This window comes from Podarcis bocagei (assembly GCF_964188305.1).
Source record: "Podarcis bocagei genome assembly, chromosome: Z".
NCBI classification, from domain to species: Eukaryota; Metazoa; Chordata; class Lepidosauria; order Squamata; family Lacertidae; genus Podarcis; species Podarcis bocagei.
Window position 1 is genome coordinate 31831986 of NC_138140.1, and position 16182 is coordinate 31848167.

At 42.0% G+C, this 16182-nt stretch overlaps 1 protein-coding gene across 3 annotated transcripts in view; it reads left to right on the forward strand.

Moving 5' to 3' along the window:
* LOC308579257 (connector enhancer of kinase suppressor of ras 2-like) overlaps nucleotides 1-16182 on the forward strand; it is a 314404-nt gene that overhangs the window by 178829 nt on the left and 119393 nt on the right. For all 3 annotated transcript variants that reach the window (XM_081180125.1, XM_081180123.1, XM_081180124.1), the window contains exon 8: nucleotides 1335-1403. In XM_081180125.1, the coding sequence (XP_081036251.1) occupies nucleotides 1335-1403 (69 nt within the window). The remainder of the gene's footprint in view (nucleotides 1-1334; nucleotides 1404-16182) is intronic.

Genomic DNA, 16182 nt, shown 5'->3' on the forward strand with positions numbered 1-16182 from the left:
TGCAGCTCATAATAAGTATCTACCTTGCGCTGTGGTCTAAACCATCAGACTTCTTGGGCTTGCTGATCAGAAGGATGGCAGTTCGAATCCCCGCGACGGGGTGAGCTCCCGTTGCTCGGTCCCTGCTCTTGCCCACCTAGCAGTTCGAAAGCACGTCAAAGTGCAAGTAGATAAATAGATACTGCTCCGGCGGGAAGGTAAACGGCGTTTCCGTGTGCTCTCTGGTTCACCAGAAGCGGCTTAGTCATGCTGGCCACATGACCTGGAAAACCTGTCAGAGGACAAACGCCGGCTCCCTTGGCCAGTAAAGCGAGATGAGCACCACAACCCCAGAGTCATTTGCGACTGGACTTAACTGTCCAGAGGTCCTTTAACTTTACCTTTTACCTTGCATGTAGAAAATTCTAGGTTGAATACCTGGCATTTGCAGATAGGGTGAGGAGAGAACCCTGTCTGCAGTCTTTGACAGCTGTTGTTAATCAGTGTAGACAATACAGAGCTAGATTTACCAACGGCCTGACTCAGCAGAAAGTAGCTTCATATGTTCCAGTGTTCCTACAAAGTCTCCGTTAGGGCCTCCATCCTATGACAGTGTCCCCCAGCCACTGTTTCTGTTCCACTGCATATCATCTTTGCTAAAAGTGGCTTTATTTGTCCCACTGTCCATTGTGGCAAAATTATGTAACTTATGTAATTAGGTCATATAAATTATGTTGCCACTACATTATTCCACTCCCATTTGTTTCAATGCAAATGAAATGCAATGCAAATGTAGCAGAGGGAGGAAGTCATCAGTTATATCTAAATTTTATGATACAGTTCTCCAACCATGTTTACAAGAATGCACATTTATGAGGAAACTGCTTAAAACCATATAGAACATTGAAAATAACATACGAAAATGCATTATATTAGGGGAAGTTGCTTGCCAAAATGTGTACATTAGTCAAAACTGCATATAAAAATGCCTTCGTTGGGAGAAATGTGCATTAAAGTGCTGATGAATTTTCATGAGGGTTTAAAAATGAAACAAAACCTGTAAATCTTTGCAAAACATGGAGAACTGAGTTTAAGATTGGGGAAATGAGAAACAGAGAGAACCAAAACTGATAGACTCTTCCCTCCCCAGTCCTCACACATTTCTTTTGAAAGCCTGAAGAGGGCTTAAGAGTGTCACTTTGTAAAGAATGAATCAATATTATCTTGGTGCCAGACAGAATTATGCCATGGACTAGAATTGTAATAGTACAGTTGCAAAGTGTGAAGAATTCCACCACTGGGTTTTCCCATTGTCAAGCTTCTCTCTCTTTCCCCCACCATTCTCTTGCCTTTAGTCTCCAGCAGACCAGTGCAAGAAAATCCATGCAGGGGATGAAGTGATCCAGGTCAACCATCAAACTGTGGTGAGTACTTTTCCAATTAATCCGAGTGTCTCTATTCATCTCCACCTGGCTGCATTGTTCACCACCTTTCAGATATTTCTGACAGCTCCCATCAGTCCCAACCATCACAGCCAACTGCACCGTCTGGGACTGGTGGGCATTGTACTCCAAAACACCTGGAGGGCACTAGGTTGGTGAAGGCTGGTATAAAGATGCCCCCTTGTTAGCAACACCAGCTTATTGCAAATGCTTATTTAGAGTTGCTATCCTTAGGCACAATTTCTGCTGCGAATTTGTCCTGACGTTGCTGGGGGAAAGTTTGAAATATATTGATTTGTCTTTTTTGCCAAAAGGAATGCATACTCAGGCTTGATTCGGAACAAAGGCTCTTGGCAGAGGGAGGGGATAAAGCCTTTAATGTTTTAATGTAAGCAGGAAGTGCCAGGTAAGAGTATCTTTCACTGTGAGCCATTACCAACTAATGGCAACCCCTTCTGGGTTTGGGACCAGAGCTCAGCGCTTTGCAGGCAGAAGTTCCCAGCATTTCTATTTAAAGTGACAAGGAAGCAGGCAATATGAAAGGTCTTTTCCATTTGGGGAAGGGGGCCATAGCTCATTGGTAGGGCAATTACTGGTTGGACTGGGGAAGACTCTCTGTCTGAAACATGGTGGAGCTGCTGCCAGTCTGTGTAGGCAGTCCTGAGCTAGATGGACCAGAGGTCTGGCTCAGCGGAAGGCAGCTTTCTATATATCTATATTGCAAATGGTCTCACCTGGTGTAAGGCAGCTCTCTGCTTTCCTGATATCTATGGAGCAAGGTATGTTGCTCTAGGGTTACAGAATCAAAGGGAGGCGCATCCCAGAGTGTGTCAAGGGGCCAAGTGCCAGTGAGAGGCTACACCCCAACCTATGGCAAGGGGGAGACTAACCTGTCCCAATCTGTCATCCCAAGAATGAGCAGCTGTAGGGAGCTTGCTTCCCCCCACCCATCTCCCTTCATGAAAGAACACTCTACTCTAACCACCTGTTACTGGAAGGGAGGCATGTTCTGGCCTGTGCCACCAGCCATGTGACTCTTGGCCACAAATAGGCTGACCCCCTGCCTCCCAAGAAGTGCATCATGGAAAAAGCCACATCCATTGCATAACAAAGGACCAGCTGCTCCAGTGCTTGCATTCCTTTCTCCTCCATGTCACGTCCGTTAGATTGTGAGCCTGCAGGCAGAGACTGTCTTCCCTTTTGTACCATGCTAACAAAATGGTGAGCAGTTTAGAGGTGTTTAATAATACTATTGTTGCGATTGCACTGTTTACTGCCATATAAACCTGCCTGATAATTAAGATCTTCCTTGGAGTCTCTTCTCTGCATTCCCCTGTCTTCAGATAAGACTTGTAGAAGTGACTGGAACAGGGCCTTTTATGTGGTGGTGCCCTGCTTCTAGAACTCCCCAAACAACAATATTTTCCTGGTTCACCTCTTGGTAAATTTTGGTGGATTTTCATGTTTGCCCACGCTGTTGTCTTTGGTGCTATTGTATATTTAAATCTGGTTATTACTTATTTTTACTCTGAGATATATTTTTCTATTTTGGTGATTTGGATTATTGGCTCTATGATTTTTTAAAAAATCTTTGTTTTACAAGCCACCTGTGTTGAGCAATAATGTTTGAAGAAATACAAACAATAAGCACATATTAAAACTAAACTGAAGTTGAATTTGTCAGGACAGATTTGGTTTTGAATAACCTCTGCTTATGGGATCTCAACTTGGCCCTGGATGTTACAAGAAGTGCCAACTAGAGGTGTGGTATTTTCTGAAAAGCTCCGTGCTGCTGTTATCTGCAGGGATTTTTTTTCTAATTTTCATCTTGTTCCTTGATCTCAATGAGAAGTGAGGTATTATTATTTTTTACCAGTTTCACTAAAAATGTAAGCAATTCTTACATAATATGTACAGCATTATATACTGTAAAAAGTGTGTTATTATGCACACATGCTCTCCAGGTTTCCTTAATTAACCAGCACATAAACAAATAAATACAGCAACATATATAACTATATGTAATTACCCATTAATACGATGTATTAATACTTTGCAGAAATATAATACAGCGTAGAGCTTGACTCTTCCATACATATTAATGTATATGTTAATGTATTTTATATGCAGAATGCACATGATATATATTTTTCTGTGTGTAATTTTGCATTGCTCACACAGAATCAGGCAAGTGTGGCTTGGGTGTAAAGTGTGCTCTCTGCATAAGAGGCAGTCTAGTGTGGGCTAGGCTTAGCCAGGTTAGAACTGCCATATTATATGTATAGGCCACTTTAAAACAATTTTCTCCTCCACCTGTAGTGCTGTCAACATGCATGAAAAGGGACTCAATCCTCTTTAGGAAGCATTGCAAGACAGATACCCATGCAGGCTATTTGGAAGCCTAGTTCAATTTTCTAAAAATCTGAGGGTGGCTCTGCTGTATCACATTAGGGTTTCATGCTGTCCAGCAAACTGTGGCCAACAAGGAGCAGCCATTTGCTTCTGGAAGCTCATGAGCAAGTCATAAAGGCTACCTCTGTTATTTAATGACATCTACTACAAAGAGGTGTGCTGCCCCCATATGTGAGCATTGTTAAGATCATCCACAGAAACCTTCTTGTTAGTTCCGAATCCATATTTGGCTGGGACAAAGAGGAAGGGAATTTTCTTTGGCCTCACCCAGTATTTGATACTCTTCCTTAGAGCGGTTTGCATGGGCCCTTCTGTATTTGCTTTCCACCACAATGCAACCTTCTTTGGCTTTTAGGGGCTGGTTCTTTACAGTGGTGCCTCGCAAGACGAAATTAATCCGTTCCACGAGTCTCTTCGTCTTGCGGTTTTTTTGTCTTGCGAAGCAACCCTATTAGCGGCATAGCGGCTATTAACGGATATTAACGGCTTAGCGGCTATTAACGGCTTAGCGGCATTAAGAAAAAGGAAAGAAACTCGCAAGAACTCGCAAGACGTTTCGTCTTGCGAAGCAAGCCCATAGGGAAATTCATCTTGCGGAACGACTCAAAAAACGGAAAACTCTTTCGTCTTGCGCGTTTTTCGTCTTGCGAGGCATTCGTCTTGCGAGGTACCACTGTATTTTCTCTTTTCAATTGCTTGCCTACCATCATAATTATGCACAATCCCTCTTTTTTTACCCTGACTTCTCTTAATGTTTTATGACGCTTTTGACTGCTGGATTTCATTGCTGTTCTTTCATGTCTGTACAGGGCTGATTGTATTGTGTTGTATGTTGCAAAGTTTGTTTGTAAGATTCCTTGAACTATGGCGAAAGGCGGATCTTAAATGTTTGCTTGCTTGCTTCAGTTTGTGTCTCACCTAATACAAATATTCTCTAGGCTAGTAGTCCTCAACCCATCTTTAACCAAAACATATGTTTGGGAACCAATTTCTTTGTTACTGTTATTAATAATAATACTTGCATACCGTTATTAATAATACTTGCACACTGCTTTATATTTCAGTAAATGCATATGTGGTTTACATATATCAACCAAAATCAATATATTTGTGGTAGTGCTGCTTAGATCAGGCTGTGATCCAGTGCTAGACCCCAAACTACCAATTGAGGACTAATGCTCTAAGCCAGGGGTTCCCAAACTTGGGTCTCCAGCTGTTTTTTGTCTACAACTTCCATCATCCTTAGTTAGCAGGGCCAGTGGTCAAGGATGATGGGAATTGTAGGTTGTTTTTAAAAGCAAAAACACAGCTGGAGACCCGAGTTTGGGAAGCCCTTCTCTAGGCTACAAACCAATAAGAAAGACAAAATCATAATATACAGCATTTCAGTAAAAACATAAATCAGTAACAGGGAAATAATAAAAAGAGGGGAATTGAAGGTATTGAAGGAATTCCCCTGCCTTTTTCAAAAGTCAAAACAGATTTGCCCATGTTTTAAAATACCCCCCTCCCCATTTTATCCAAGTGGGAAGGGAAATAAGTACTTAAGCTCCAAGAGGGGCATACCAACCCCTCTCATTCTGGGAGCATATTAGGGGTGATTGCTAGTGAGAGCCACTGTGGTATAATTGTTACAGTGCTGGGTTATTATTTATATGCCGCCCATCTGACTGGGTTGCCCCAGCCACTTTGTACAGTTCTGACAAAATATCAAAAACACAATAAGAGCTCAAACATTTAAAAAAACTTTCCTGAACAGGGCTGCCTTCAGATGTCTTCCAAAAGTCATATAGTTGTTTATCTGTTTGGCATCTGATGGGAGGGTGTTCCTCAAGGCGGGAGCAACTACTGAGAAGGTCCTCTGCCTGGTTCCCTGTAAAGTGACTAAGACTTGGGAGAGCCACTTTCACATCCTCACTCAGCCACAAAACTCACTTAGCGACTTCAGCCCTTCACTGCCTCTCAGCCTATCCTACCTCAAAGGGTGGCTGTGAGGATAAAACATGTAAGATGTGGTGCAGGGGAACCATACATAGTACCTGGATCTCCTTGGAGGAAAGGTGGGGTACCTGGAGGTGGAGGGGCAACTGCAGGGGTTTCCCTGACTGCAAGGAGGAGGCCACTGTGAATGGATGTCCTGCTGTGCCCACAGCTGCCACACACCCCACCTGCCTGTGGTCTCTCCTATGATCCTTGTGCTCCCCCCGGATTTATGGGATTGAAGCAGCAAAACCAACACAGCATGAAAATCCTGTACAGGGAGATGCAGTCAGACAAATTCCATCAACCCATCAAATAGTTCAAATGCACACATTTGGTTATAATGGCTAATAGCTATTTGATTGATCTACCCCACATGAGTTATTAGGGGTGGGCACTGAAAAACAAACCCACTATCTCATAATGTTGTCTCACAACATGGCTGTAGGACATGTTTTGGTGTCATCATGTTGGGGAATCCAGCTGAGAAGATCTTCCCAACCTAATGGCCATATTCTCTCCAGGGGCTAACAAGTGAGATAGGGACCAGCCACTATGCAAAAATGTCTGCATGAAAAGGGAGTTAATCCTCTTTTGGAAGCATTGCAATACAGATAATCCATGCAGACTTTTTGGAAGCCACATTTAGTTTTCTAAACCGACTGTACATTTCTAACATTGCTTGTATGTAATGTGTGGAATACGCATATGTCATATTCCGTAGACTATATAGAATATACCTGTGTATATTCTATAGACTATATACAAGCAATGCTAGAAGGAATGTGGAAGAACAGAAATACAACATTCCCAGAAAGAACAAAACAAAATAACTAAGGCAAAAGGGATACTGCAGAGCTGGAAAGGTTCAGAAAAGGACATGTTAAATGATTGAGGGGTTGAAGCAACTCTCTTCCGAGAAAAGTGGCAACGTTTAGGGGCTTCTTCATTTAGAAAAATGTGGGGGCATGAAAGAGATAAAAGTGTACATTGTGTGAAGAAAGTGGAAGGGAAAAAGGCTTTTCTTCCTATCTCATAACAGTAGAGCTTGGGGACATGCAAGCAGAATGCTGGAAGATCCGGGACAGATAAAAGAAAGTGCATTTTACATGGCATATAGTTAAACTGTGAAATTAGCTCCCACAGGAGGCAGTGATGGCCACCCACTTGGATGGCTTTGAAATATTAGATTCATGGAGGTAAAGCCTAGTAAACACAACGGCTATGTCCTCTGAATACAGGTTGTTGGGAATTACAGGTGAAAAGAGTGCTATTGCATGCAGGTCCTGCTTATGGGCTCACTAAGGGCATCTGGTTGGCCAATGAGAACAGAGTACTGGGCTAAGGCCTTTGTCCCGATACTGCTGGGATTTTCTTACATACTTAAAGTGTTTTGTTTTGTTTTTTAAGTCTTGAATCACACCACAGCCATATGTGTGCTGGGATACAAGTTACTTTGCACCTGAAACTTCCAGTTTGGGGTTTCTTACCTTATCTTTTCTGTTGTGACCCAGCAGACTTAATTTAGCCTCCAAACTGTTCTGCCCTTTAAATTAAGGAGCCACTCAACACACTTACTTCTAATTAGTTGCACAAATGCTACTTTCAGTAAGGTAAGAACTGTCTGTAGAAATATCAGAGCCTTATGTTCAGCTTCAACTTCAAGAGTCCAAAAGTAGATTTGCTAATTAAAACAACTGTGTGGGGCAGGGTGCACTAATCATAAATTGGAATACTTAAATCAGTTTATCAGAGAAACTGATTTAAGTCCAACCTCATGCAATGCAGGAATCTCAACTAAAGCACCCATAGCCATCCAACCTCTGCTTATAAACCTCCAATGAAGGAGAGACCACCACCTTCTGCGGGAGTCCATTCCACTGCCAAAGTTCTTCCTGATGTTTAGTTGGAATCTCCATTGTTGTTGTTGTTGTTGTTGTTGTTGTTGTTGTTGTTGTTGTTGTTGTTGTTGTTGTTAATTAAATATTCTAACTTGAGCAGGAGAAAACAAACTTGCTCCATCCTCCCATCCTCCATGTGCCAGCCTGTTAGACATTTGAAGATGAAATGGGAGTGCCTGATCACCTCATCTGTCTCCTGAGAAATCTCTATGTGGGACAAGAAGTTACAGTTAGAACTGGATATGGAACAGCTGATTGGTTCAAAATTGGGAAAGGAGTACGACAAGGCTGTATATTGTCTCCCTGCTTATTTAACTTATATGCAGAATTCATCATGCGAAAGGCTGGGCTGGATGAATCCCAAGCAGGAATTAAGATTGCTGGAAGAAATATCAACAACCTCAGATTTGCAGATGATACAATCTTGATGGAGGCTGGAATTAAATAACCTTTTAATGAGGGTGAAAGAGTGCAAAATATGGTCTGAAGCTCAACATAAAAAAAACACACGAAGATCATGGCCACTGGGCCCATCACCTCCTGCCAAATAGAAAGGGAAGAAATGGAGGCAATGAGAGATTTTACTTTCTTGGGCTCCATGATCACTGCAGATGGTGACAGCAGCCACGAAATTAAAAGACACCTGCTTCTTGGGAGAAAAGCAATGACAAACCTAGACAGCATCTTAAAAAGTAGAGACATCACCTTGCCAACAAAGGTCAATATAGTAAAAGCTATGGTTTTCCCAGTAGTGATGTATGGAAGTGAGAGCTGGACCATAAAGAAGGCTGATCGCCAAAGAATTAATGCTTTTGAATTATGGTGCTGGAGGAGACTCTTGAGAGTCCCATGGACTGCAAGAAGATCAAACCTATCCATTCTTAAGGAAATCAGCCCTGAGTGCTCACTGGAAGGACAGATCATGAAGCTGAGGCTCCAATACTTTGGCCACCTCATGAGAAGAGAAGACTCCCTGGAAAAGACCCTGATGTTGGGAATGATGGAGGGCACAAGGAGAAGGGGACGACAGAGGACAAGATGGTTGGATAGTGTTCTCAAAGCTACCAGCATGAGTTTGACCAAACTGCGGGAGGCAGTGGAAGACAGAAGTGCCTGGTGTGCTCTGGTCCATGGGGTCACGAAGAGTCGGACACAACTAAATGACTGAACAACAACAACAATCATATCTCCTCTTAGTCTCCTCCTTTCCTGGCTCCTTCAACTATGCCCAGCTCCCTCAACTGTTACCCATAAGGCTTGGCATCCCTATTCATAACTGGCTATTTTGATGTTAACAGATCACTTTCACCATGTTTGACATTGAAATTTGTTGTTCAGTCAGACCGTTTCCATCCTATTTGAATTGGCTAACCACAAGTGCTCTTTTTATTGCAGCAGGATCTGATTTTATCATAAATACTGACACTGTATTTATTCATTCTTGCACCTTGACCTCATCCTGTCTGAGCTCCAGTGCTCCACAACTGGGCTACCTTCCTTGCTGCCAAGGCTGCAGCCAGAGGGAGCAAGTTTTAAATCAATTTAAATCGAGGTAAATCATGACACACAAATCAAGACAATTGACATCTGTCTTTAGATCTCCCATCGCTTTACATTTTTTTTAATAAAAAAGCAACAATTAGAAGCCCCAATTCAGACTGGGACTAGAGTTCTGTGGGGGGAGAGTTGTTAGTGTAGGAGGTGTGGAACTTGTGGCTCTTCGGATGTTATTGGACTATACCTCCCATCAGCTTCAACCAACATGGTCAATGGTCAGGGATAATGGGAGTTGCCAAGAACATTTGGAAAGACACAGGTTCCCCATTCCTGGTTAATACTTCCCCCACTCCAGTAGTTGGAAATTCCCTCTCCCCACCCCCCTACAGCTGCTATTTGCTCTAGTAGGGAATGTATTAAAGTATTAATAGTTCTATTTTCAGCAGGTACTTGTAGATATAGAAATGTTCTGTGGTGGGCACCTTTCTTAATGTAGCTGCCCATCAATCTTCATAGGCAGAGGACAGACAATAGGTGATGGTGGTGGATGCCAGCACACTGGAAGCCATTTGAAAGATGGATGGCTGCTCATTCCACTTTTGCCTCTGGCAAACAGGTTTTGCAGATTTTAAAATGGTTTCAAAAGAAATGTCTGTGTGCTGCATGAGAAGTGGACCCGCTCTCAAAACACTTGCAATTCTCTTAAATAAAACTCTTATCTACTTCTAGCTTTGCAAGCAGTACACATTTTCCCAGATACCCTTGGTTATCTGTTCCAGGTGCTAATCTTGATTATTCCAAGTCTGTTCTGTATATTTCCTGAACAAGTCTTACTTTTTGTCTAGTCAAAACAGGTTACTCCTTTTTGTTTTTGTTTTTTAAATAGCTTTGCCTAGGCACTGCTTCCTTTGCTTTCAGGAGTTTTTGGACACTTCCTTTGCTTTCTACCCATCCCATTTCCTGGTTTTTAGCTCTTCTACCTATTGACCATACCTTGGCCTAGCAGCACCCACTTGACTGCAGAGCAGGCTTCCTGGATTTCAGACCTGCCATGTTGTTGCTGCTTTTCTTCAAATTCTCTTCCTCTGATATAGGAATTTCCTCTTCCATTGCTCCCAACTCTCCTGGCTTACAAAATATGAGCAACACCATGGATCACTCCAGTAGTTAGGAAGCCAACTTCAGAGGTGAACATGATGCCTTCCTCCACTGGATTCTGCCTCTCGGGTGATCCTTCTTCATTAAATCTGCACATTTCCCCCATAACTGATGTGACCCACACCCTGAACATATAACCACTTTTGAGTGCTACAGCCAATTGTGAAGGGAAGGGTTGTGGTGGGAAGGGTGCTTTGTGTTGCCAGGGCTTGAAACTATCAGTAGTCTACTGATGTCTGGAGGGGAAGCCTGGGGCTATAGACATGGCAGGTTGGATTGCTCGAACATTGTAAAAAGCTTCACTCCAAAACAGTCTCTAAGGGGAAGGGAGGACATGTCAGAGGTGTATAAAATGATGCCTGGTATTGAGAAAGTGAGCAAGAGATGAGCTTTCCTCCCTCTCTCATAGCACTAGAATTTAGGGCCACCCAATGAATATTGGAAGGCTCGGGATAGGCAAACAGAAGGACTTTTTGACACAGCATGTCATTAAACTATGGAATTTGCTTCTGCAAGAGGCAGTGATAGCCACAAACTTTGATGACTTTAAGAGGATTCAACAATCTATGGCTTTCAATGGCTAATGGCCATGATTACTATGTTTTGCTTCCACCGCCGGAGGGACAATGCCTCTGAATACCAGTTGCTGGAAACTGCAGGAGAGGTGAGGGCTGTTGCACTGAAGTCCTTCTTGTGGGTTCACATAGGCATCAGGTTGCCCACTGCTGGATTAGATGAGCCATTGGCCTGATCCAGCTAGGCTGCTCTTTAAATTCTTATGTTCTTAATCTGGGCAAGCTGCCCATCCTGAATCCCTGTTGCTGTGATGCCTACCAGTCTTTTTCTGCTTTTTGCCTCTGCAGCTTCACAAGCTTTCATTCCATCCAAATGTATGGCTTTTGGTGGCAGAAGGTGGAACAAGTTTCAGAAATAGAGCCAGTATCTTGAGGGGGTTTGGCTAACATGGTGTGTAAAAAGAAATGCCCACAAGTTGGTCCTGATTACTTCATCACTCCCAGGAAGAACTGAAGTAGATGAAAGAGTTCTACTTCCCCCAGAGCACTAAACCCGGTGATAATCTGCTCCTATTACATTATCTGTATCTGTGGCCAAGTTATTTATTTATTTACTTATTTTATGAAATTTATATACTGCTTGATTGTAGAAAAACCCAAAGCAATTACAAAAAGAATAAGACAAATAAAAACATAGGATTATTAATAAAACCAATTAAATCAAACCATTAAAATGTTCTAAAAATTAAAACCAGCAATGAACTAAATGCACATCGTATGTATCTATGTTATTTATGCATTGGGAGCTTGGGGTTTAAAAAAGGGGTATATAACTAAACTGTACTACACGATTAGAGGTATATAACTAAACCGTTACCAAATCTATCCACACAATTATGTGGGAAGCTTGAGAACACATAGATCTCCAGCTGTGGCTACAGCACTATTTCTGCTCTGCATTTCCATGCCCCTTTGCCAAATCCTCAGTTAGGCTACAATCCTAAATCCACTGCTCTGGGAGTAATCCCCATTGGATTCAATGGGGACTTACTTCTGAATGGACACCGTTAGGATTGTGCTGCTGGAGTGCTTTTCTCAAGACCCAAGTGCCCAGTTAGCTGACTGCAACATGGCTCCACCTGAATTTGGCTGCATGCATTTGTGCATAGAGCACCGTCCAACATCCCTTCTATAAGCAGCACACAGCTAATAGGTAAGGATGTTAGCTGTCTACACTCATTAGGGAAGTCACTCCTTCAGACTTAACTGGTCTTAAAATCTTAACCTTATTCCAAGTTTGCCTACTTGCCCACTCTGATTGGTGGAATAGGCACTGCTGCAAGTGCCACGTAATACCCATTCTGTATTTGTATGAACTTGATTGCTTAGTGTGGAACTTTGGAACTCCCTTCCTATTGATATCAAGCAGGTGCCTTCACTGTACTCTTTTCAGTGCCTGCTAAAAACTCTCCTGCTTAGACAAGCCTACCCAGATGTGTAGACAGTTGAGGTACAGTAGTTTTAATCTCTTAGTATTTTAAATTTTGTAGGTTTAAAATCAGGGTTTTGAGTTTTTCTTGATATTGCAAATTGCTTTGGTCAAACCATTGTACAGGGGCTATAAAACAGGCAAAGTTTACCTCCTCAGCAGTAGCTCATTTTTATTTTCAGAAAGGTAACCAATTTATGCCAGCTGCTATTCAAATTTTTCAAGCCAAAGTGTTGTCCCAGCAACTTTCTGGGATCCCGGTATGGTTACAGGCATATAATAGTGATTTAGATAAGATACACTCAAGTTTCTTGAGACGTATCCTGGTGCTCCCAAGTTCATCAAGTATAAGAGGATGTGTGCTGAACTAGGTGTACATATGATGGTGTGTATACACTGGGTGTGGGCTAGCACTTTAAAATACTGGTTGCGTTGCCATTTCTGTTGCCAAATGTTACCATTTCTGTTGCTTTCTGACTTAAGGACTCTTATAAATCCAGAGGGTTCCAACATTTACATAGCAAAATCAGATCTATTGGTATTGATTTTGAACTCTTATATATTTCAAGTGAGCAATATATTTATCGTAATATTCAAATCAGATTAAGGGACATTGAAAAACAAAACATCGAGTCAGCTGTAAATAAAATTTGCTCCCCCAAGTTTTATGGTTTAAATATAACAGATAACAGGGTCACTTATATTTCAAATTTAATAATTCCAGTCCAACCTTTATGTTAGCCCAACTAAACGTTTTCCCCTCAGCTTTTGTCAAGATATTTTAACATCCCTAGAAACGAGAGACATTGCAGATGTTTTTTGAATGTGCCAGACACAGTAGAAGATATTCCTTTCTACTGCCCATTGTACAACCAGCTACGCAAACACGTGCATTCCTCTTTTTGGGGTAGTCTAGCATCACAGCACAATGAAAATATCAGATTTTTATCTGTGTGACATTAACCTGGAAGTAACTGCAAGGGTGGCTGAGTTTTTATCAATAGTATCTCTCTGAGTGGTGAATGGCATTATTTAGCAGGAAGAAACTCCCAATGAAAATGCTCATTATTACATGGCTATTAATTTGTAAAAACAGTGGTACCTCGGGTTAAGTACTTACTGTATTTTTTGCTCTATAAGACTCACTTTTTCCCTCCTAAAAAGTAAGGGGAAATGTGTGTGCGTCTTATGGAGCGAATGCAGGCTGCGCAGCTATCCCAGAAGCCAGAACAGCAAGAGGGATTGCTGCTTTCACTGCGCAGCAATCCCTCTTGCTGTTCTGGCTTCTGAGATTCAGAATATTTTTTTACTTGTTTTCCTCTTCCAAAAACTAGGTGCGTCTTGTGGTCTGGTGCGTCTTATAGAGCGAAAAATACGGTAATTTGTTCTGGAGGTCCGTTCTTAACCTGAAACTGTTCTTAACCTGAAGCACCACTTTAGTTAATGGGGCCTCCTGCTGCTGCCGCGCTGCAGGAGCATGATTTCTGTTCTCATCCTGAAGCAAAGTTCTTAACCCGAGGTGCTATTTCTGGGTTAGCGGAGTCTGTAACCTGAAGCGTATGTAACCCGAGGTACCTCTGTATTTTAAAATTTTATATATGAATGTTTTATGGTGGCTCATATTTGTAATGCCTAATCAAGGTTTGGCGAAGGAAAGTAAGTAAACTGCTTTGAAGGTTTATTTGTTTTCACAATCAAGTGATGTATAAATTTTATGAAACAAACAAAAAACAAACAAACCTTGTAATGGAGAGCCAGAATAATGAACTGATATTAGTTCCAAACACACAGTCTCTTAGAGCTCGTTCTCATAAACCTATGCCTGGGCTGCAAGTGAAACTTGTATTATTAAATGATTGAGATTGTGTTGGCATCCATCTTTCTCAAGAGACAATGAAGTGTGCCTTCAGGGGTGAAGTTAACCCCCCCCCCAGCTTCATATGGCTTCTCCCTGCCATCTGTTCTTTAAAAAACAGAGAAGTGTTCAGTCATACGAGCCCTCCCACATTCTACCTTGTAGTCAGCTTATAGACCAGGTCCACCTACCTTAGTAAGAACTAGAGAATTCTGGCTGCAATTCTCTATATCTGGGAGGACACCCCATGGAAAACAATACGATGTACTTTTGAGTAGATAATGTATAAGATTGCACAGGATACCTGCCATCTCTCAGTACTGATTGTGTCACTTAGTGCTTTAATTAAACAATATTTTATTATTATATGATTCTTAAATGAGATAATGTTTGATGATACAGTTTTGTCTGTACCTAACCTCCAAGAAATACTATGTCTGTTTATTTGTCTCTGTAAAGCATTTTATTTTGACCCCAGAACATAAAGTTCCCTAGGCAGCGCTCTCTCTCTCTCTCCACACACGCACACACGCACACACACACACACACACACACACACAAATAATAATAATAAGGCATTAAATCAAAAGCTACTTAAAATGCAGCAAAAACAAAACCCACCCATGTCTCCAAAGATGAATCATGAATTTTAAAACTTCTGTAAGTTATGCAAACTGTATACAGTACATTATGATAAAGGCCAAGCTGAGCAAATAGTTCTACCTGGCACTGAAAAGACTGCAAAGATGGTGTCAGGTGAGTCTCCCCGGGAAGGCTGTTCCCTAACAGGTGCCATGACCAAAATGTCTTCTCCCCAGTGGTTACCTCCTCACTTCATTCAACAGAGCCACCCAGAGTAGGGCCTTGAAACAGGACCTTAATGTTCAGGTAAACAAATGGTTTGCCGAAAAATGGTAAGAGAATTCCTCTTCTTAGCTGGCTTAAGGTGAAATCAAGCTATTTGTTTCTACCACAATATGGGTGCGAAAATGGGTCTGGCTGCTGGGGCATTGTATGATGTCAGGTGACTTAACTTCAAAGGAAGAATCAGGAATGCACTTTAGGTGCTGTCTTGGTTTCCCTTTGCAACCCTGACTTGGATTCAGGTTGTGGCTACAAATATCTGCACTGAAATTGGAGCTTACAGTCTATGCTGAATCTAAAGCTTTGCTTTTGGCAGGGGCTGTCTCTAGTCAGAAGCTCTGAGTAGAGCCAATTCCAGTGGAGCTGGAAGCTGTGGTTTCAGCAGAGAACAACTCTACTCAGCAGCTCCCATTTCGAAGCTCTTGAGAGAAATCAGTCCCAGCGGAGCTTGCTTTTGGCACCAGATTCAAAAGAAACTGAATGCAAGCCCTGCTGTCAGAGGAACAATCAGGAGCACATTTTAAGGCTCCTGTTTGTTCCCTTGCAGCTGCAGATTTTTCTGCTCCACATCTGATGTATTATGGAGCCAAGTGTGGGTCAGAGATTCTCCATCCCTGAAATATAATATGACTTTTTGAACTTTCCTTGTGGCAGCTTTCGTAAATGGCTTCAGACATGTTTCAGTTTGGAGAGAGTGCCCCAAACAAAGAATTTTCAGACTTTGCCAAAATTCTAACTTTATCAAATACCAGATGTGGGTTAAACCATTTGTGAGATCTGTAGGTGCATAAATATCGTAAGAGGAATATAACCAGCTTTGAAATCTGCAAAATGGGAATTTTGAAAACTGTGAGCCTTTGTAGTTCATTACAGCATGACAGTTATAGTTAGAGGGTCTGACTAGAACCAGGGACATCCAGTTAAAATCCTCACGTAGTCATAGAGTTCACCAAGTGACCTTGGGCCACTCACTCTCTCAAACCAACCTGTTTCCCAGGGTTGTTTTGAGGGTAAAAAAGCAGGAACCGCATGTACTGGCTTGATCTCCCAAAACGCAGGATATTATCTATATGGTGGATTTTGGTTCCAT